The following is a 21,309-nucleotide window of genomic DNA, read 5'->3' on the forward strand; positions in this document are numbered from 1 at the left end:
ATGTCAATAAAGACAGTTGTATTTCTTCTTTTCTAATCTATATTATTTTTCTTTCTTTTTCTTGCCTTATTAGGTGGCAATTCCTAGAACTTCCTAGTGGCTCAAACTTCCAATACTATATTAAATGTGAGTGGTGAGAAAGCAGGCATCCTTGTCTTCCCAATCGAGAAAGCATTCAATCTTTCATGATTAAGTATAATATGAGTTATAAATGTTTCGTAGTTGCCCTTTATGAGGTTGAAGAAGCTCCATGCCTAGTATTTAGAGTTTTTATCATGAATTGGTGTTGAACTTTGTCAAATGGTTTTTCTGCATCAGTTGATGGGATCATATGATTTTTTATCCTTATTCTGCTTGCTTTGGATTTATTTTGCTCTTCTTTTTTTAGTTTCTTGAAGCAGAAACTTAGATGACTGATTTGCAATCTTTCCTAATTTCTAATGTATTTGGTGCTATAAATTTCCGTTTTAGCACTGAGTTGACCACCTCCCGCAAATTTTGATATTGTGTTTTCATTTTCATTCAATATGTATTTTTAAAATTTCCTTTCTGACTTCATCTTTAACCTATGTATACTTTAGAAGTGTGGTATTGAATTTCCAAGTGTTTGTAGATTTTCCTGTTGCCTTCCTGTTATTGATTTCTAGTTTGATTCCATCATGATCAGATACTATAGTATGATTTCAATTATTTTAAATTTGTTAAAATTTGTTTGATAACCCTGCTGTGGACTATCTTGCTGAATTTTCTGAGTTCTTAAAAAGAATGTGTGTTCTGCTGTTGTTGAATGCAATGCTTTGTAAATGTCAGCTGAATCTTTTGGTTGATGGTGCCATTTACTTCCGCACTCCAGCTAATTTTCTGTCTAGTAGTTCTCCCACTTACTGGGTCAGGTGTTGAAATCCTCAGCTACAAATGAGAATTGCCTATTTCTTCTTCCAGTCTTATCAGATTTTGCTTCGTGTATTTTAAAGTTTTAAAGTTCTGTTGTTTGATCCATATCATTTAGGATTGCTTCATCTTCTTGGTGGGTAGATCCTTTTATCACTATGTAATGTCCACTTTTATCCTCGGAAATCGACTTTATCTGATATTAATATAGTCACCCCTGCCTTTAAAAACTGATGTCTCCATGATCTTTCTTAGTCCATCAATTTCAACCTGCCTATGTCATTATGTTTGAAGTGAGTTTCTTTTAGACAGCATATGATTGGGTCACTAAAAAAAAAAAAAAGGAAAAGAAATATACTCTGCCAATCTCTGACCTTTAGTAATTACTACTTTTAAATTATCTTTAGAGTAATTATTGACATGTTAGAGATTAAATCTCCCATATCTCTCATTTTATTATTTGTTTTCTGTTTATTCCTTCTGTTTCTTATTCCTCTATTGTTATTGTTTATCTTGCCTTCCTGTGGGTTAATTGAACATTTTTAGAGGTCCATTTGATCACATATTGCTTTGTATAGTTTTCTTAGTGGTTGTTCTCAGGATAGATAGCTAGATATAGAAATTAAGATTGAGATAGAGATATAGAGAAATATAGATATTGAGTTATGACATATCACAACCTACTGAAGGCAGTGCTTTACACTTCAAGTGAAAACTTATTTCCATTTGGTTTCTTCACTTTCCCACTTTTGAAACATAATTGTCTGAAGTATTTCTTCTACATACATTTTACACCACATCAGATAGTGCTTCAACCATGAAATAGAATTTTAAAAACTCATGAGATGGAAAAGAATGGATGTTTACTTCTAGTTTTACCGATTACATTGTTCTTCTTTCTTTCTGAAGGTCCTGTCCTTCTTCTGTTATCGTTCTTTGTGTTTAGAGGATTTGCTTTAGCCACTGTTTAAGGATAGGTCTCTGTGCAGCAAATTCTCTAAGTATTCCTTTCTGTGAGAATGTCTTTATTTCCCCTCTATTCCTGAAGAATCGTTTCACCAGCTACTGGATTCAGGGTTGACAGTTCTTTCAGCACATGAAAAATGTGGTGTCACCTCCTCTGGCTTCCATGGTTTCAGATAAGAGCTTCACTGTTATTTGGTTTTTGTTCTGTTTTGTTTTGTTTTGTTTTGTTTTTGAGATGGAGTCTTGCTCTGTCGTCCAGGCTGTAGTGCAGTGGTGTGATCTCAGCTCACTGCAACCTCCACCTCCTGGGCTCAAGCAATTCTCTTGCCTCAGCCTGTCAAGTAGCTGGGACTACAGATGTGCACCACCACACTTGGCTATTTTTTTTTTTTTTTGTATTTTTAGTAAAAATGGAGTTCCGCCATGTTGGCCAGGCTGGTCTCAAACTCCTGACCTCAGGTGATCTGTCCACCTAGGCCTCCCAAAGTGCTGGGATTGCAGGCATGAGCCACCACACGCAGCCCTTTACCATTATTTAAATTGGTGTTTCTTTACAGGTAATGTGTCATTTCTCTTTGACTATTTTCAATACTTTATGTTTAGTTTTCAGAAATTTAATTATGATTATAATTATTATGTCTTGGAGTGAATGTCTCTATGTTTATCCTGTTTGGGATTCATTCATCTTCTTGAATCTGTAAATGTGTGCCTCTCACCAATTTTGAGAAATTTTCAAGCATTATTCCTTCAAATGCTTTTTCAGTTTCACCCCCTTTCTCCGACTCCATTGATATGAATGCCAGATCTTTTGTTATGGTCTCACAGAACCCAGAGGCTCCGGTTTGTTTGAGCAATTTTTAAAGTCTATTTTCTTTCTGTCATTCAGATGGAGTAAATTATCTTGATCTGGCTCCAATTCTATCCTCTGTCATTCCCACTCTATTATTGAGTCTATTCAAGCTTTTTAAAAATTTCAGTTAGTGTATTTTCAGTTCTGTAATTTTGATTTGTTTCTTTTTTATAATTTCTACTTATTTGCTGTGATATTGTATTTGTTTCAGGAAAATCTGTAATTGATTATTGAAGCATTTTTATAATGGCTGCTTTTCAAATTTTTATCAGATAATTATAGCATCTGATTCGTGTCAGCCTTGGCATCAGTTGGTTGTCTTTTTTACTCAAAACGTGGCATTTCTGGTTCTTGGTATTATGAGTGATTTTCAGTTGTATCTTAGACATTTTGGATACTATATTAGGAGACACTTGATCCCATTTAAATTTTCTATTTTAGGCCAGGCATGGTGGCTCACACCTGTAATTTCAGCACTTTGGGAGGCCAAGGCAGGTGGATCACCTGAGGTCAGGAGTTCAAGACCAGCCTGGCTAACATGGTGAAACCCCATTTCTACTAAAAATACAAAAATTAGCTGGGCTTGGTGGCATGCACCTGTAGTCTCAGCTACTTTGCGGGTGCTGAGGCAAGAAGATCCCTTGAATCCAGGAGATCAAGACTACAGTGAGCCGAGATGGTACCACTGCACTCCAGGCTGGGTGACAAAGTGAGACCCTGTCAAAAAAAAAAAAAAAAAGCACTTCTATTTTAGCACATAGTTACCTTGTTTAGGTTTAGCATGTAGGTTCTGGACTACTTTTGTGGGCTTTAGTTCCACCAAGGCTTACTTTCCTGAGCCTTGCAATGTTATTCTGGTCTCCTTCACTCTTCTGGTGTTTGGGGGCTTCCCACCCAGTCCCTGCTGGTGCTGTCTGCAAGGCAGGAAAGTACTTCCCTGGCTGCCTGCTGTTGCTGAGCAACCTTCTAGGGGAACAGGAACCACTGCACCTGAGCTCCTTATGCCACTGGGTTGAGGGCAAAGAGACACAGAGCTTCACTGTGAAAGCTAGATAGAAATGCAGAAAATGTTAAGCAAAAAAGCAGAATGCACAGGTGTGCATTCTGCAGGGTTATAACTATGTAAAAGTGGGTATCATATAGACAAAGGACTAGAAAGAATAAAAATTAATATAATTACTATGTTATGTGGAAGCATTTTTCTTTTCTGAAAATTTTTTAATTTGTGTTAGTACATTTGTTTCTATGTAAAAGGAAACCAGAAACCCATCTTTCCATTCTGCCGTATTTCTTTCAGAACTGGAGATTGGATGAACTTTCCTTGGTTGCCCCTGAATCATTCTTGCGGTTTATCATCCCTCTTGCCCTGACATTGTTACATTAAACTGACTCACAAAAACTGTCACTTTAGCATCAAGGTCATAAACTTAGCGCAAAGATGACAGAGTACATTCCATATGCCAAATTCAAATGGCTGGTTAGTAGAGTCTATGTTGAGACAAATTGTAAGAGATCAGCAGAAAGAATGTCATGATTGATTAGCAATGTCTGCTACAGTCATAGGAATGGGAACTGGGCACATATGCTATCCATTTGCTATCCTTGATTTTCAACAGCTCATCACTCTTGGCTGCAGCTCTTTCATAGCTTCCCTCCACAGGGATTTAAACCTTCTTACACCCTAACCTCATAACTTGTTTCTCCCTCCAGATTATCACCTTTAGGGACTACCTACCTATTGTGCTAGGTGACCACATGCAGAAGTGGATACCCCCATATCAAGGCTACAATGAATCTGTGGATCCCACAATTTCCAATGTCTTCACCTTTGCCTTCCGCTTTGGCCACTTGGAGATCCCCTCTACTGTGTTCCGCCTGGATGAGAATTATCAGCCATGGGGCCCAGAACCAGAACTCCCCCTCCACACCCTCTTCTTCAACACTTGGAGGATGGTCAAAGACGGTATGTCCTTTCAGGGAAGTGCTGTGACCTGGGCCTCCCACTCTGCAGCCTATTGTAGGGAAACCTGGCTTGGAAGTCAGATTCCAAGCACTTTTATGTGACCATGGGCAAGTGAATTTACCTCACTGAGCCTCAGTTTCCTTATTTATAAAATGGAGACAATAATAGTACCCATTTTACAAGGCTATCCAAAAAATTAAATGAGATATATGTATGGAGCACCCTACAATGGATCCTGACACACCGGAGGTGATCAGTAAATATTAGTTATTATTTCTTTCCTCTTGGCTTTCAAGGTGACTGGGATTTCCCTACCTCCTTTCCCTGCCCTAGGCTTCTCTGACTCCTATAGAAAGAGTTCATGAGTTTGGTAAATAAATTGCTCTTTTTTGATTCCTCTAGAGTTTTCCACCTCATAGAGGTGCCAGAGGTTGGAGCCCACTTTCTTTTATCTCTAGGTTACGGTGTGTTGAAATTAACTTTACTTAAAGCCTTACTAGTCAAGGCCATTTCCCTGAGATTTATGCAACCTCTTCCCATTACACAATGTTCCTCAGCAGAACATATGGAAGAAGAAGCTGACTCCATAGAGCTTTAAAAATGCCCTTTTTTTTTTTTTTTTTTTTTGGGACAGGGTCTCACTCTGTCACACAGGCTGGAGTGCAATAGCATAATCTCAGCTCACTACAGCCTCAACCTCATGGGCTCATATGATCCTTCTACCTCAGCCTCCTGAGTAGCTGGGACTACAAGGCACACACCCCCACATCCAGCTAATTTTTTTGCCTTTTTTTTAGAGGTGGGGTTTTGCCATGTTGCCCAGGCTGGTCCCAAAGTCCTGGGCTCAAGCAATCTTCCCGCCTCGGCCTCCCAAAGTATTAGGATTACAGGCCTGAGCTACCATGCCTGGCCAAAAAATATATCTTGATGTTTATATTCACGTCATCATCCCATGAATGCCCCTTTCTGCCCACCCCCAGAGCAGACAATCCGGACACCCCTGTCAACCTGAGCACACTCTTCAGGCTACACTGTGCTCTTCTCTCTCTCCTTCCAGCCTGGGATGTCCAGCTGATCCACATTCAGCCAACAGAAAATGTCTAGTGGAGGCAGAGGCAAGCCATGGATGATGTCCCCACCCTACCCCCATCCTAAGCATGGTTTCTGGGTCTCCCTTGGCAGGTGGAATTGATCCTCTGGTGCGGGGCCTGCTGGCCAAGAAATCCAAGTTGATGAAACAGAATAAGATGATGACTGGAGAGCTGCGCAACAAGCTTTTCCAGCCAACTCACAGGATCCACGGCTTTGACCTGGCTGCCATCAACACGCAGCGTTGCCGGGACCACGGGCAGCCCGGTGAGTGGGCCTGAAGTCTGGCCTGAACTGGGGACATTCTAGCTAGCTTTCTAGAGCTCCTGGAGACTCTCTTCTGTAACCCTCAGGATCTGAAACAGAAGTCAGGCCAGTTTTTTGTTTGTTTGTTTTTTGTTTCGTTTTGTTTTTTTAACAGGATATTGTTCTGTTGCCCAGGCTAGAGTTCAGTGGTGTGATCACAGCTCATAACAGCCTCAAACTCCTGGCCTCAAGTAATCCTCCTGCTTAAGCCTACCAAGTATGTGGGACTACAGGTGTGCCACCATGCCCAGCTTTTTGTTGTTGTTGTTATAGGCATAGTCTTGCCCAGGCTGGTCTTGAACTCCTGGCCTCAAGCAGTCTCCCACCTTGACCTCTCAAAGCACTGGGATTACAGGTGCAAGCCGCCATGTCCAGCCCCAGGCCATTTTTAAAACCCACTTTGTTGATCTATGAAACAGAATCTTTCATTTCCCCTAATGCAGAGAAAAGAGCACCTATCTGGTACTATCTTGGCATTTCTTAAATGAAAAACAGATCAACGACTAACTTTAAAAACAGTTCAAAGCCCTGAAAACATTAAGAAAAGAATAGAAACCAATGACTGTTTGACCTTTCTTTGGTCCCAGTGAAAGGCAATTTAATAAAGAACCAGACTGCCTTAGTTCAAATCCCACCTATGCCATTTACTAGTTACAGGACTTTGGGCAAATTACTTAACATTTCTGTTCTTCAGTTACATATTTGTATAGTGCTTAGAAGAGTGCCTGTATTCATAGCAATGACTGCATAACTTACATGATTACTTAGTGATTACATGGTACTTAACTCACTAGCCCCTCAAGATTAAAGTGCACCTAAGAAACAATGGATTGCCTCCTTCCTCATCCCAAAGGCTGTAAGCCCATACTTTTTAGAGCTGATAGAGCTGGAGTGGACAGGTCCCCGAAGAGGGCTGTGAACAGGAAGTCCCTGGGATGAGACAGCCTCAGCCTCTCCACCCTAGGGTACAATTCCTGGAGAGCCTTCTGTGACCTCTCGCAGCCGCAGACATTAGAGGAGTTGAACAGTGTGCTGAAGAACAAGATACTGACCAAGAAGTTACTGGATCTCTACGGGACCCCTAACAACATTGACATCTGGATAGGGGCCATTGCTGAGCCACTGGTGGAAAGGGGTCGGGTGGGGCCCCTCCTGGCCTGCCTCCTGGGCAAGCAGTTCCAGCAGATCCGCGATGGAGACAGGCAAGTGCACCCTCAGCCAGGGAGGCGAGGGTAGGGCCCTTCTCCGAGAGGGGTGGGCCATCCTGCATGAACTCTGACTCCAGACCTCAGAGTGAGTGGGGCTCTTCATGGTCCCTGTGACCTCTTTCCTTCCTCTGTGACAGAGTGGGGAGGGGCCGGTGGCCAGGCAGTGTGGAGTGACTCTACTTCTGTCTCTTCAGGTTCTGGTGGGAAAACCCTGGGGTCTTCACAGAGAAACAGAAGGACTCTCTACGGAAAATATCCTTCTCACGCCTTGTCTGTGACAACACCCGCATCACCAAGGTCCCACGGGACCCATTCCGGGCCAATAGCTACCCCAGTGACTTCGTGGATTGCTCAGCCATTGACAAGCTGGACCTATCACCCTGGGCCTCCGTGAAGAATTAGGGGCCTAGGTTCCAAGACCTCCTGTGTTGCATAGGAAAGTTACCTTTGGTCCACAATGCCATTTCAAGCAAGTTCAATGACCTGGTCCCTTAGAGCCCCACACCCCAGTCCCAGCCCTTCTTTGCAGCGGGGCCTCTCTATACTCCCAGGTGAACAGCTTGCTCAGGCCCCAGGGTGGCTGCCTCAGCCCTCCCAGCTCTTACACTCAGTTCCTGTGGCTTCTCGTTTGTCGATGCCCCTCTGAGATGCCCTTCTGGTCCAGCTTGCTGAATGTTACTTGTCCTCTTCCCTCAACAAGTATTGGCCCTTGACCTTTATCTTTCCTCCTGTACTCTGAACTAGATTGTGAGCTCCCTGAGCCAGGACTTCAGCCTGCCTCCGAGGGTCCCCCATGGCACCTAGCACGATGCACAGCACATTAGAAGTGCTCAAACACATCTGATGACTGAATAAAGATGCTAGTAGTGACACTGTTCCCTCCAAAAGCAGGCCTTGGAATCACTGCCAAATAAGTAACTAGACGTTAACAGGCCATATATGGCTTACCACTGGGATGCCGCGTGCATGGGTCTCAGGGTGAGAGGGGATGGTATGGTGGGATTTCTAAGAGTTCTCAAAGAAAGGGGAGGGGCAGGGGTTCCTGGGGAAAAAAAGCACTGGCTGTGGAGTAGCAAGAGAGAGGACGTGCAGTGGGAGAGTAGGTGGCAGTCCAAGGGATAAAACAGGAGGGAAAACCAAGCGTGGGTTCCCCACAGCTGAAGCTAATATCCCTTCCAGTGGCCCTTTGGAGAAAAGCCCTCTTATTCTAGGGTGGTTCTTGGATCCTGCGATGCCTCTGAAGGGGCGCTTCCAGAACATTCCTTGAGCTTCTACCCAACACATATTCTTATGTTCTTCTTTTAAACTGACCCCTTGGGAAAGATTAGCCCAGCCAGGGCCTGCAGATCCCCCAACTGGTGGGGTAGGAGTGGGGGACGCTCAGTCATCCTGTGGGAAGAGCCCAGGAGCCAGATGACCTCAGCTGCAGCCTGGCACTGCCACCCACTCCTTCCAGGCCTCAGATGAGTCCCTTCACCCCTCTAAGCAGCCCTCTCCTCATCACAGAAATGAGGACAGCAGTATTTATGCTGCTGCTTACCATGGTGAGGTCCTAGCATTACCCGGGGGCTCCATGAATACATTAGACCCCACCGTCCTACACTGCTTCCAGCCCCCTCCCCATATGTGAGAAGAAGGAAGGTCAGAGAGAGGGAGTCTGCCAGTCAGATGCAGGGTTCAAGATCCAGGGAACACTGCTAGGGAAATACACTCCTTCCCTCCCTCAGTGCTGGCCCTGTCCTCTGGGCCCAGCCATCTGCTCTTGCTGCTCTGGGGGCCACGTGCAGCTGAGTGAGAAGGAGTCTACTGTCTTGAGGGCTTCTGAGCCCCTGGGCCAGGCTGCGGGGATGCAGGAGGCAGAGGTCCCTCTTGTCGGGAGAGGGCCTGCCTCCTTACCAGTTCTCCACACTTCCTCTCCTGCCACACAGCATTGTGTCCCCTCCACTTCCCAGCCCCTGGCACAGGCCTGACACAGAGTGACCATAGCAAACATTTGCTAGAGCAAAGAACAAGCATGAGGGCTTGGTGACCACAGTTCCCTGCAGGGTGTCAGGGGCAGAGGAGGAGGGTCTGCACCACGTGCCCTGGCCCCCAGGCTTCCAAGAGCTGACTGCCCTCCACGTACGAATCTCAAAGAAAAACTCCCCAACATCCTCACCCTCAGTTCAGAAACACAGGGCAGACACAGGCAGAGCGGAGGTCCCTGTTGGAGGTGCCTTTATTATCATAAACATTGGCAAATAAATGCTACAGAAAGGCCAATGGGCTCAGTTCCTCCTCAGGAGGACTCCTGTGAATAAGCAATAAATCAAGGTGAGAAAGAGAAAGGGGAGCCATGGCCTGAGCCTGACTGGCTGGGCCCGTAAGTCAACCATACAGCCCAACTGCAGCTGGCTCATCCCACCAGGGAATCACTGCTAACCAGGACGCAGACAGGATCTTGGTATCTCTTTCTTGCCTCTACATGCTTCTCATGCCTAGCACAGTGCCTTGCATATAGTAGGTGCTCAACAAATGAAGAACCAGAGGATGCAAGCAGGCCCTCCAAGAAACCATGACAGATGTAATTTACAAGGAAGAAAACTCTTGTTTAATGAGGGTTAGTAATTTGCTCAAGGTAGCGATTTGTACATAGCTAGCAAATAATTTGCATATAGCTAGCAAGTCACAGAGCCAGGATTAGACCTCAGGCGGTCTAGTTCCTGAGCTGTGCTCCTCACCAGTCTGCTCTGCTGCCTTCCACACACCCGGTATTTTCATCAGCACAAACATACACTCACATAAATGGCACATACATAGAGTCCCTGAAACACTTCCCATGTTCAGACAAGACACACATATGAAATGCCAATCTATATACTTCGCATGCACATGAGCACACAAATGAACATCTAGTCACTCAGCTGCACCCAGAACAGGGCTGGGCTCATCTAGCGCATAGAGATCTCTGTGGTTCCAACTGGCCAGCCCAGATATACCCCTCACTGCTGCAACCACTTACCTAGCCTCTAGGAGGATTGCCTCCAGGAAGCCAGGTTCAATGCCGGGAGTGTACTGCAGTTGACAAAGTCCCGGGGATGTTTGTTGGACATGAAGATGTTGTTCTTAGACACGGTGGTGATGCCCGTGTTGTCACAGATGATCCGGGGCAAGGAGATCTGGGCCAGGGCCTGTCGCTGCTGCATGCTGAACACGCCCTCGTTCTCCCACCAAAACCTGCATGGGGGACACCCATGGACTCTGCACCCGAGGATATTCAGTGCTGGCAGGGCATCGATGGGCTTGTGCTGCTCACTCGATATAAGAAGGCCAGAGCAAATGCCTCCTGGCAGCACGGGAGGGTCCCATCCCTTGGGCAGCCCAGGGACTTTCACACTAGTGACGATCTACTCGTAGTGCAGAGTAAAGCACAGCTGCCCAGGGGCCTTTCCCTTTCCCTAGCCTGGCGGCCTCCAGGGCACCACACTGGAGGGGGACCCGGGCCCACACACACTCCTGAGGCTCTGTGCCCTGGCCAGGGACTGCATCCACAGGAGTGGGAGAGAATCTTGGGGGCGGTTTATAATTTGTCCACCCAGAGAGGGGAACCTTTTTATTATTTTCCCAAAGGTGCAATACAGGCTAAGCAAGAGCTAGATAGACATGAAGACGTCAGGACCATGATAATATGACACTAAGGGAAACTGTGGGGAAGCTAGGAAGGGACTGCCCACGGGTGACTGACACCCCCACAGTTACACAGTGAAACCCACAGGAAGAAGTTTCTAAGGGTGGCATTTTTCTGTCTGCCTCCCTTTTTCTATCTGCCTACAAACAGGGGTCCAGGTCTGTCCTTGATGCACCTCCAACAGGTTCAGGGCACATTAGGGGCACTCTAGGGCACTGGAGGCTTCTAGAAACACACTGGAAAATCACTGACTCCTTCCAGTCCTTCACCTGACAGGAGGAAATGTGGGATCCAAGAGAGTGAGGGATAGGCCCACAGCCCCCCAACAGCCCATGCCCCCGCCCCTCCTTACCGATCACCATCCCGGAGCTTCCTGAACTGGGTGCCAATGATGCAGGCGAGGACCCGGCCCACTCGGCCCTTGGGCTCCAGGGGTTCCGCCACACCGCCTATCCAGATGTCGATGTTGTTGGGCGTGCCATACTGCGCCATCAGTTTCCTCGCCAAATCCAAGTTCTTCAGCACTGTGCCCAGCTCGCCCACCGTGGTGGGCTCCGGGAGCCCACAGAAGCGCCTCCAGGCATTGTACCCTGCATGGGGGAGGGAAGAGGTGGCTGTGGGCAGGTCCCTCTGCTTCAAGGTGGGGAGGTCACTGGAGACAGCAGGGGAGATTCACATATCTGCCAACAGCCCAGAAAACCCACCTTTCCAACACAACCAAGGTCATAGAGCGGGGTGGGGGACGGGGAGAACCTCACCTCAGGGAATGCTGAACCTTTGGCTCAGACCAAGGGGCACAGCTGGGCCTCTCTGGGACCCCCTCTGTCTTTCCCTTGCCCTCCTACCATAAGGCAAACCCTAAACTGCCACAGTTCCCGCCAGGTCCAAGAATACGGGCATCTCCTTGTCCCCCTCCAGAGCCGCCCAAAGTGTCTGTCTCTGACCCCTGAGAGGTGAAATGTGTCTAGGAGCCTCAGCCACATGGGGTTTAGGCTTTAGGGTTAGGCTGATCTGGCTTCAAATTTCAGCTTTTCCACTGACTTGGCTAGAGAACCTGGCCAGGTTCTGAATCTCATCAAGCCTCAGCTTGACAATAATCTCTTCTCCCAGAGTTCATGCACAATGAAGCAAAATGGAATGACAACAGAGACAGATTTTCAGACAGTGAGTTATTGTTATGATGATGATGCCCTTAGGATGAAAATTACAGCATGCAAAGGAGGCTGAGAGGAGGGAAAACTCATCAGATGGGTCCAGGGAAAGGCAGGGCCTGGCCTCAGGCTACTTCCAGAGAGCAGTGCCTCTAATATGCTTTGGAGAGGGCAGGGGCCTTAGAGTGGGAAGGGGAGCTATGGGCCACCTGGGAGACAGCTCGGGGGAGGGGAGTGTTGGGGAGACCCCTGCAGCCTCTCACCTGGGAGGCCGTGGTCCCTGCTGCGCTGCATATTCAGAGCAGGCAGGTCCAGCCCAATCCTCATGACCTGCTCAAACAATCGCTCCCGGATCTCATCCACTGCAATTTGGTTCTGACGATTCAGCTTGGCAGGGGTGGCCATGAGGCCCCGGAGGATGGGGTCAATGCCACCTGGGGACCAGAGGAGCCAGGTCAGGGGAAGTATCTTGCTCAGTATCAGAGCTCAGATTGGAGTCAGGGACAAGTCCAGGTAGGGTCAGGAAGATTCAAGAAGAGGGCTGGGCACAGGCAGAGTCTGGTGCCAAGGTGGTGCCAGTGAACAGGTCTCACTGGTCACTACATGACCCCAGGGGCATATAGGTCTCAGGAGATTATGCCATTTAGACTTGCAAGATTGAGATGCTCCCAGGCCCTGGCCTCCTGGGTCACAACAAGCCACTGCACATAGGAAGTAGCCAGTTCCCTCTGAAAGGCATCCACACCCCCACTCTTTATTATCACATATGGAAGCAGAGTCAGGGGAACTGAGGCTGGACAGTCAGAACACATCTCCAGGATGAGAGGACAGCAGATCACTCCCCACCCTAGCTCCCTAGAGGTGACCTTCCTAGGTGACCCCCACCCCACCCTTCACTGCCAGCCCACTCACTCCTGGCCTAGGTCGTGCTTACCTTCCAGCACCACCCTCCAGGAGGCAAAAAAGACCCTGCTAAGTGGGACTCTGGGGTTGGGTTCCATTGGCTGGTACCGATCGTCCAGGCGGAACATGAAGGGTTGGATGAGGGTGTGGCCGTAGCGGAAGGCATTGGTGAAAACATTGGCGATGCGTGGGTCCACTGAGTCATTGTAGGAACGATACCTGGGCAGGTACTTCCTCATGGCCGCTGGCCCCAGCACCAGGGGCAGGTAGTCCCGGTAAGTGATGATCTAAAGACAAGTTATTTGGAACGCCTCTCCACCTACTCCTCCCCGCAGAGTCTCTGCCTGCTAATGGCTTGGGGGACCCCTCCCATCCCTCTATGGTCAGGGAATTGTCTCCCACAATACCAGTCCTGGGCCGAACAGAGTGGCACTGAGAGGCATAAACAGAGCTCTACTGCTTGCTGGCTGGGTGACCTCAGACCAGTCATTAACCTTTCTGAGCCTGAGTTCCTCGAATATACATTAAGGATAATTATATTGCCCTCAGCCTTAGAGGACTAAATAGCAAATCACTTTATTAGTCATTGTGATAACTTCCTTGTCCTCAAGTTATTAACGTATCATTTCTGCAACTATCTTATAAAGTCCTTGAGGGCAAGGGGAATTGAGGTTGTTGAAATTCTTCACAGTGCCCAGCATGTACCTGGCCCACAGTAAGGCTCAATATACATTTGTGGAAAGCAGGGAGGCAGGAAGGAACGAAGGGCCATTCTGGCATGATTCTCCCCAGTGAAAAGGGAAGATGTGGAACAGTCTCACTCTAGATTCTAGATTCTAGAAGTTCTTTCATAGTGTAAATGAATCTCACTTGAGTTCTTAGTGCAAATCAAAAACTCACCCTTAGCACCTGAAACTCTCTCCTCCAGAATCTAGGAGTGTGTGTGTGTGTGTGTGTGTGTGTGTGTGTGTGTATCTGCATCTGGGCAATGAAGCACCAGATGTTGAGAGACAGAACCAAGAATGTTGCCCCAGGGGAAAGTGAAGCTAAGGAGGTTGGGTGGGTTATGACAGAACCAAAAAGAAGAGGTGAGTGGGCCAGACACAGTGATTCACGCCTGTAATTCCAGCACTTTGGGAGGCCAAGGCAAGTGGATCATTTGAGCTCAGGAGTTTGAGACCACCCTGGGCAACATGGAGAAACTCCATCTCTACAAAAAATACAAAAATTAGCCGGGCGTGGTGGTACGCACCTGTAATCCCAGCTACCCAGCTACTCAGGAGGCTGAGGTGGGAGGATGGCTTGAGGCTGAAAGGTGGAGGTTGCAGTGAGCCAAGATCGTGCCGCTGCACTCCAGCCTGGGCAACGGGCTTCATTTAATTTTAAAAAGAAGAGGGGAGTGGGTAAAGGAGCTAAGGGCAACAGTGAGATGGAGGAAAGAAGCATTTACTGAACAACTAGTACACACCAGGCACTGAACCAAACATTCAACCCTCCCAACACCACAAGACCGTGTGAAAATATCTCACAGTCTTTTTTCCCACAGGAAAAAGACTGTGAGAGAAAACCTGGGAAAAGGGAGAGGGAAAGGAAGGAGACTTTGTCAAGCATTTAGTATCTGAAAGGTGTTTTCATATATGTCCTATAATTCTTACGGCCCCGTGGACGAAGAAGGCAAGGCTCATGTCCAAGGTCACTAGTATGTTGCAGGGGCACATCAGGACCCCGCGTGCCCGATGCTCAAGACGGCCTACCTGGACCATGGCCCCCACGATCTTCCGGGCTTCCTGGTAGAGCCTCTCTCCATCCCACCCGGGGTTCAGGCGCTTGAGCTCTGTGGCCAGCCGGTTGTGCTCCCGAAGTAAGAGGGTGTGCATGGAGGTGAGCTCAGGCATCTCGCTGGAACGGGTGTCCCCTTAGGGAAGCAAAAGCCACTGTCATTCTTAAGACCCCTATCCTAGAAAAGATTTGCTCCAGTAAAACTCCCTCCCCAGCCAACGCCTGAAATGCCTCCTACTTGCCCCTCCTCCCCAACCATCTTTTCATATCATCCTCAGTTTATACTCTTCTAGGAGGCCTGCTCTGATGCCCCAGTCCACAATAACAGCTTCTGCCTCAGTTCAGGGGTGCTGCTGGTTGGGGATGCTCATTCAATGGGCATCACTTCCAACACATGACTTGCCACTTTCCTGTACCTGAAACTGGGAGCTCCTTGGGCACAAGGACTAAGGCTTGTGCCTTTTTATATTTTACCCTCCCTCCTAGCACACACATGGATACATGAGGCTTAACACGTGCCTGGTACAAAGTATGAGACTTATGAACGCTGCTTGGTTAATTGATTCTCTTGATTCCAAGGAGTGCCTGAGAACAAGTATGCACATCGGCACAGCCTGTGATAATGCCGTGTCAGACACAGCCAGTGATCACAGCACGCTTTCCTGCTAAAATTGGTTACAACCTCAGGCTCCTTCTCAACACAGGAATCCAGAAAGCCACTACCATTTGAACAGAGTTGTCAGCCTGCCCTTTACTACATGCCAATGGTGCAGCCTGCTCCAGGGGCTGGGGGCTAGGACACGAGATGTGTGGAGTCCATACCCCTAAGCAGAAGCTCCCTGGTTCCCCTAGTCCTCCCACAACCCTTCTTCGCAGGGCCAGAGGGCTAGGGTCAGGACACTAGAATCAGTCCTTGCCAACTCTAGAAGCTGGTGGAAAGGAAATTCTCTGAGAGCAGCATCTCTGTCTATGAGCAGCTAGAGGTCACAATGACCCAGGCTTGGGGCATGGAGCTCATCAATCGAGGCTGGGGACAGCTGAATCTGGCTAAGGAGGGCTGCCCTTGCCTAACTAGCTCAGAAGAGGTGGGGGCTCTCTTGCAGGAAGTCCAACCTTGATCCTCCTCCCAGGGTTCCAGCCAGGGAGAGACCAGCAGGAATCACCAGGAGGAGGCAGAGGGAGGCCAGGGGACAAGGTCTGAGGTCCACTATTGGTCTTACATTTCAAAGCACTGGAAAATGTCCAGTCATGGCTGTCATCACTGCCCCAATTGTGTCTCCAAAACTGCCAGTTGTTTAAATCTAAAATCCCATTGTCTCTTATTATGGACAACTAAGATGCACAGGAGGGGACATTTCAGAGCAGTGTGGTCCAATATAACTTCCAAGATGAAGAAAATATTTTACATCTGTGCCGCCCAACAGGGGAGCCTGTGAGAAAATTGAGCATTTGAAGCCCGGCTAGCACTGCTGAGAAACTGGGTTTATTTAATTTAAAATAACTAAAATTAAAATCACCACATGCAACTAGTGGCTGCCACACTGAACAGTGTCATGCTACAGGGCAAGGGCACCACAGCGAGGTCTGTTCTTTAGTTCCCTGCCCCTGAGGCATTCAACTCTCCCCTCTTCCAGAGTCCAGAAGGGAAAAGAGAGGCAGAGAAAGCAATGGACCGATGGACAGTGGCTCCTTGGACATCCTTGGGTCTCGGTCTTAGGGTTGGAGAGATTGTTTGCTTTTCTGCCTTTCTGGCTCCATCTGACTTGTTACCAAGGCAACTGGATTAATATCATGAAGTTGATATTTAATGGCTGGTGAGGACGGTCTCTCTAAGTACAGACCCACAAGCTGCTCACAAACAGGCTCACTGTGGCTCCAGCAGGGAACACCTCCTATGCAACCCCTGGTCCCCACCCCAAAGCTGACCTGCCTGGAAGCAGGGGATGCCCGCCGAGCGGTTGGTGAGGAGACAGGGGTCATCGTGCAGGATGTCAAAGGGCAGCAGGGCCCGGCCATTGTCTTGGAAGCGCTGGTTGACGGCCAGCAGCCCCAGCTGGTTGGACCCATTCCGCAGGTTCCTGGCCAGTGGCTCCTCGCTGCCGTACACCATGCTGGCGTCCACGAAGGAGGTGAGCGCGTTGATCTGGTTGCGGATGGTGATGTTGCTGCTGGGGCAGGCCGGGCAGGAACGGAAGAACGGGATACAATCGGCTTGGTTCTTGATGCGGGGGTCATCCGGCGGGATCTGAGGCACAGAGAGAGGCTAGACTGGCTCACTGAGGGCAGGGAAGGTGCCCAGGCAGAAGTGGCTGTCCCCTGCCCTCAGGACCCGTGGTTCCCTCAGCCTGCAGAGAGGCCTCTGAATGCCCCAACGGGATCGCTGCCTGGGGCTCCACCACAGCAGCCTCTGAGGGGCAAGGTTAATGAACAGAACACTGAACTGGGAACATGGGTAGCCCCCGGGTCTGGGCACCGCCAGACCTCGGCCCCTTCTCACTGAAGCGTCGCCTGTCTCTCTCTGCTTCTCTCTGCTGCACCTGCTCTCCCTCTGGCCCTGGCGTTCTGCCTGTCTCTCTCCCTCTCTCTCAGGCTCTTCCTCCTTTCTCTCCTCCTCCCTCCATGCTCAGCAAGTGCCTCAACCACCCTGCCGACTCCCAGCCCTGTCCCACAGCACCCCCAGACCCCCAGGCTGTCTCCTTCTGTGCGATGGGGGTTAAAGGGCTGCCCCCTCAGCGGGGAGGAAACAGGACTGAGCATGGAGGCTCGGGAGCCCCGGGAAGGTCCTCCTCCCAGAACTCTCTCCCAGCCTAACAAAGAGCCAGTAATTCCACCAACAAGGCTCCTGTCAGCCAGGGATGAACACCCTTCTCTCCCTTGGACTGGGAGAGGCAGTGAGCAAATGGACGGCCCTGACCGCCGGCTGGCTGAGCCCAGCCAGGAACAAGAGGGGGACAGGTCCCAGCTGAGCAGCCAGTGCCTGTGGACACGGGGAGGCAGGGCCAGCCTTCCTCAGCGGCTGGGAAAGGAAACCTGGGCACAGAAGGGAGATGGCCTTTTCCAGAAACACTCTCCCCTCTCCCCACCCAGCAGGGGGCGGGAAGCAGGGCCACCTTGAGCGGGAAGCAGGGCGGCTGCTGCACGCAGCTGGTCTCACAGTTGACCCCAGTGAGGAAGGAGGCCCGGGCGGCCGGCTCGGGAGTGAAGTCGAGGTCGTGGTCCAACAGCTGGCCCCACTGCATGAACATGAGAGAGCGCTCCTGGTCCGGGGTCAGCTCGTCCTGGGGGAACCTCACGATCGCGTTGGAGACCGCGCGAGCCTGCGGGACACGGAGGTCAGCGGGCGCCTGGGTCCGTGCAGCCCATGGCCGGGCCTCGCCCCCTCTGCCCGCAGGCGCTCACCAGGGGAACCGGGAAGCCGCTGCGATTGACCCCGGGCGTCCAGCCGTAGGGAAGAGAGAAGCCGTCCTCATACTCCGCGGGCAGCCAGCGCGCAAAGGCACGGTTGGAGGCCCCCAGCGTGGGGCTGCGTCTGACAGGGGAGGACAGAGCGCTGACACCTAGAGGCCCGCGCCACCCAGGCCGCCTCCCCGAGCCCGAGCCCGGGTCCCGCCGCCACCGCAGCCGCCGCACCTGTTGTTGCACATGCCGGTGATGGTGCGGTACTGGTCCTGCTCCGGGCAAGCCACCCCCACGTCCTGGTAAGCGCAGCCGCTTGACTTCGACAACAAATTCAGCTGGGCGGGCGTTAGCGCATCTGCCGCGGGTGGAAAGAGGATTGGGGGAGCCACGCCCCCCTCACTTCTTATCCCAGGCAACCTGAGGCTGAGGAGTCCTGGAGAGCCTCGAGGGGGCCCAGTCTGAAGTCGAGGGGATGTGAGGATGCCCCTGAGACTGACTGCCTGGAGGAAGAGGTTGAGGGGATCCCTGGAAGACAGCTGGGGTCTCTAGGAGGAGTGACTAGTGGAGTAGGAGCCTGGGGTGGGATGGGCTACAGTACCAGTGACATTGAATGGCCCCCGCCACAGGGACCGCAGCTTCCTCTCCAGCAGGCCTAGGGCCACGTGCAGGTAGTCAGCAGATCTCACGGCAGTCCTGGTGGCTGCCACTGGCTGCTTGAAGTAGGATAGGAGCTCCATGGGGCTGGCTGAGCCACTGCGAAGCCTCTGCTTGATGCTGTTTGGAGAAAGGAGTGAGGGCCAGAGAAGGAGTGCAGACTCATTCAGCAGAGCCCCAGCCCAGGGGCAGACATGCAGGACCATGCAGACAGGCCCACGGGTGGGAAGAAAGCTTCCCTTTATAAAAAGGATATGGACCTGGCAAGGCTTTGGGAAGGATGGCTTTGAAGCTGTTCTCCCATCCAGAGACAGGGTTAGACAGATAGAAAGAAAGGGAGTCCACATGGGTCCCCATAAACCCCCTCTCCCACCTTCAAACTCCCTGCTCCCTGCTCCTTCTCCAAAAGGCCTTGGCCAGCCTTGCCCAGAGCTGAGCAGTGCCTCAAGCCCCACCTTTCCCGCCGCTCCTTGTAGGCCCTGTCCACCAGCTGCTTGGCCTCCTCCATGCAGCTCAGCACCAACGAGGTGTCCACCTCCCCTAGGACAGCTGCCCAGAGCAGGGATCACAAAGTCAGGAATGGGCTCTGAGTCCCCATCAGGCCCCAGAGCTAAGAAGGCCTGCACTGAGAAAAGAGGTCCCTGGAACATGACCACCCCATCTTCCCCCACCTTGGGAACTGTTACCTGGAGCAGCACCTTCAGAGGGCTGGGGCATGCCCAGAACAGCCAGGAGCCCTGCTAGGACCAGAAGCAGCTTCATCTCTGCAACAAGACCCCCAGCCCAGCAAGGCCCTGAGTCCACAGTGCACCTGAGGAAAGGGAAGAAGGGAACCCCCATCCCTCTTCTCCTGGGTTCCTCAATCCCCCTTTGCACCCCAGCCCCACCCCAGAGGCCCCTGTCTACAGATGAAGTGAGACCTCCTTGAGGAGGGGCCCAATGCACCCTTATCCCCTTGCCAGCTGCTGTCATCCAGCCTCCAAGGACCCTACCTCCACAGCTCACCTGATATTGGCAAGTCCTCTTGGCTCAATCTGGGCTTTTATGTTCTCTAAGCTGGGGGCGGGGTGAGGCATAGGAAGGTCTGATCCTGGAGACTGAATTCTCTCCTCCCCCACTGGGGTTAGAAGGTACACACACAGAGGGGCCCCTGAAAGGGGGGAAGGGGCAGGAAAGGAGGGACCAGCATTGCCCCCAGCCTTTTGTTTTGTTTAGTTTTGTTTTGTTTCTGAGAGGTCATCTTGCTCTGTCACCCAGGCTGCTGTGCAATGGTTCAAACAATTCTCCTGCCTCAGCCTCCTGAGTAGCTGGGATTACAGGCACCCACCACCACACCTGGCTAATTTTTGTATTTTTAGTAGATACAGGGTTTCACCATGTTGGCCAGGCTAGTCTTGAACTCCTGACCTCAAGCTATCGGCCCTTCTAGGCCTCCCAAAGTGCTGGGATTATAGACACGAGCCACCGCACCCAGCCTGTCCCCAGCCTTTGAATTTAGCATATCCAGCCCAAGGTTTCTCAGACATTGTGTGCCTATACCAGTGCTTTCCCCAAGGGGTACACACAACTAACCCCTCTGAAATTCTGGTCACACTGATCATCCAAGGTTCTTTTGAAAGGAACAAAAGTCAGGAACTGGTGGCCAAGGAATTATGGGGCATAGAGTAGGCCCAGGGAAGACAGGAGGCTGAAAGGGAGACCTGGCATAAAGATGACCCAATTGGTCTCAGGTGGCCATCCCCCACTCCAACAGTAGCCTATGTCCTGCAGCCAACCCCGCTGAGCAGCCTCTGGTTCTTGGTGGGGCTAAGGGGACAGGAAATCTGGCTGGAGACCGTTAGGCTTCACAGGAAGGAGGACCCTGAGGGCTGTGGGTGCAGGACCAAGGTAACTTCCTCTGTCCCTCCTCACTCCCCTTTCTTCTGGGCTTCTGGTAGTGGGACTGTCTCCAAACTTCCCCTCCCCACCACCATCTGCTCCTGGATTTCAGGAACCAGGAGAGAGCAGAGCTGGTTGTGGTTGGCAATCAGTTGGGTGACACAGCCCAGTGCCTCTCTGGGACAAGACAGTGCAGTTGGGAGGATTTGGGTTAATGATTCTGAATCATTCTGAAATAGAAGAGGGTGTTTCTTACTTGAGAAAGCCAGCAAAATGGCCACCAGTCTCATGCAGGAAAAGTACTATGACTTTCGACTAAATTTATCTACCTCTCTGGGCCCTGGTCAGGCTGAGCTCATGCCAACTATGCCATCCATGTCCCATTTAAATTCCACCTCCTACCTTCAGCCATCTTCCTGCCACACACTCTTGTCTTCTTATGCCCAGACCACTTCTTGCCCAAGGGACAAGGACTGCCATGCCCAGAACATCTTCCTAGTGTGTCCATTCAATTTCTTTTATTCAATGATTTCTTCAGCAGGTATTTACTGAGCGCTTGTCAGGTACTTTGCTGGGCGCTGGGCACTGTCCACTGAGCAAAGCAT

At 50.2% G+C, this 21,309-nt stretch overlaps 2 protein-coding genes across 2 annotated transcripts in view; one reads left to right on the forward strand and one right to left on the reverse strand.

Annotated features, from left to right (window-relative positions):
• The window catches only part of LPO (lactoperoxidase), a 29,188-nt gene extending 21,045 nt beyond the window's left edge, over positions 1–8,143 (forward strand). Inside the window, exons 10-13 of the mRNA XM_017539740.2 lie at positions 4,418–4,670; positions 5,853–6,026; positions 7,030–7,267; positions 7,468–8,143. Coding sequence (XP_017395229.1) covers positions 4,418–4,670; positions 5,853–6,026; positions 7,030–7,267; positions 7,468–7,675 — 873 coding nt within the window. The 3' untranslated portion in view covers positions 7,676–8,143. The remainder of the gene's footprint in view (positions 1–4,417; positions 4,671–5,852; positions 6,027–7,029; positions 7,268–7,467) is intronic.
• Positions 8,144–9,468: 1,325 nt separating this feature from the next.
• On the reverse strand, positions 9,469–19,712 carry MPO (myeloperoxidase). Its single transcript, XM_017539734.2, has 12 exons — positions 19,513–19,712; positions 19,282–19,375; positions 18,771–18,946; positions 18,404–18,527; positions 18,173–18,302; positions 17,884–18,090; positions 16,700–17,018; positions 14,749–14,909; positions 13,026–13,281; positions 12,355–12,525; positions 11,293–11,530; positions 9,469–10,489 (listed from the first exon to the last, which is right to left on the reverse strand). The coding sequence occupies exons 1-12, from the start codon at positions 19,664–19,666 to the stop codon at positions 10,282–10,284; spliced, it is 2,238 nt and encodes a 745-aa protein (XP_017395223.2). The 5' UTR covers positions 19,667–19,712; the 3' UTR covers positions 9,469–10,281.
• Between the last annotated feature and the right edge of the window lie 1,597 nt (positions 19,713–21,309).

Source organism: Cebus imitator, unplaced genomic scaffold, assembly GCF_001604975.1.
Source record: "Cebus imitator isolate Cc_AM_T3 unplaced genomic scaffold, Cebus_imitator-1.0 Scaffold121, whole genome shotgun sequence".
Lineage (NCBI taxonomy): Eukaryota > Metazoa > Chordata > Mammalia > Primates > Cebidae > Cebus > Cebus imitator.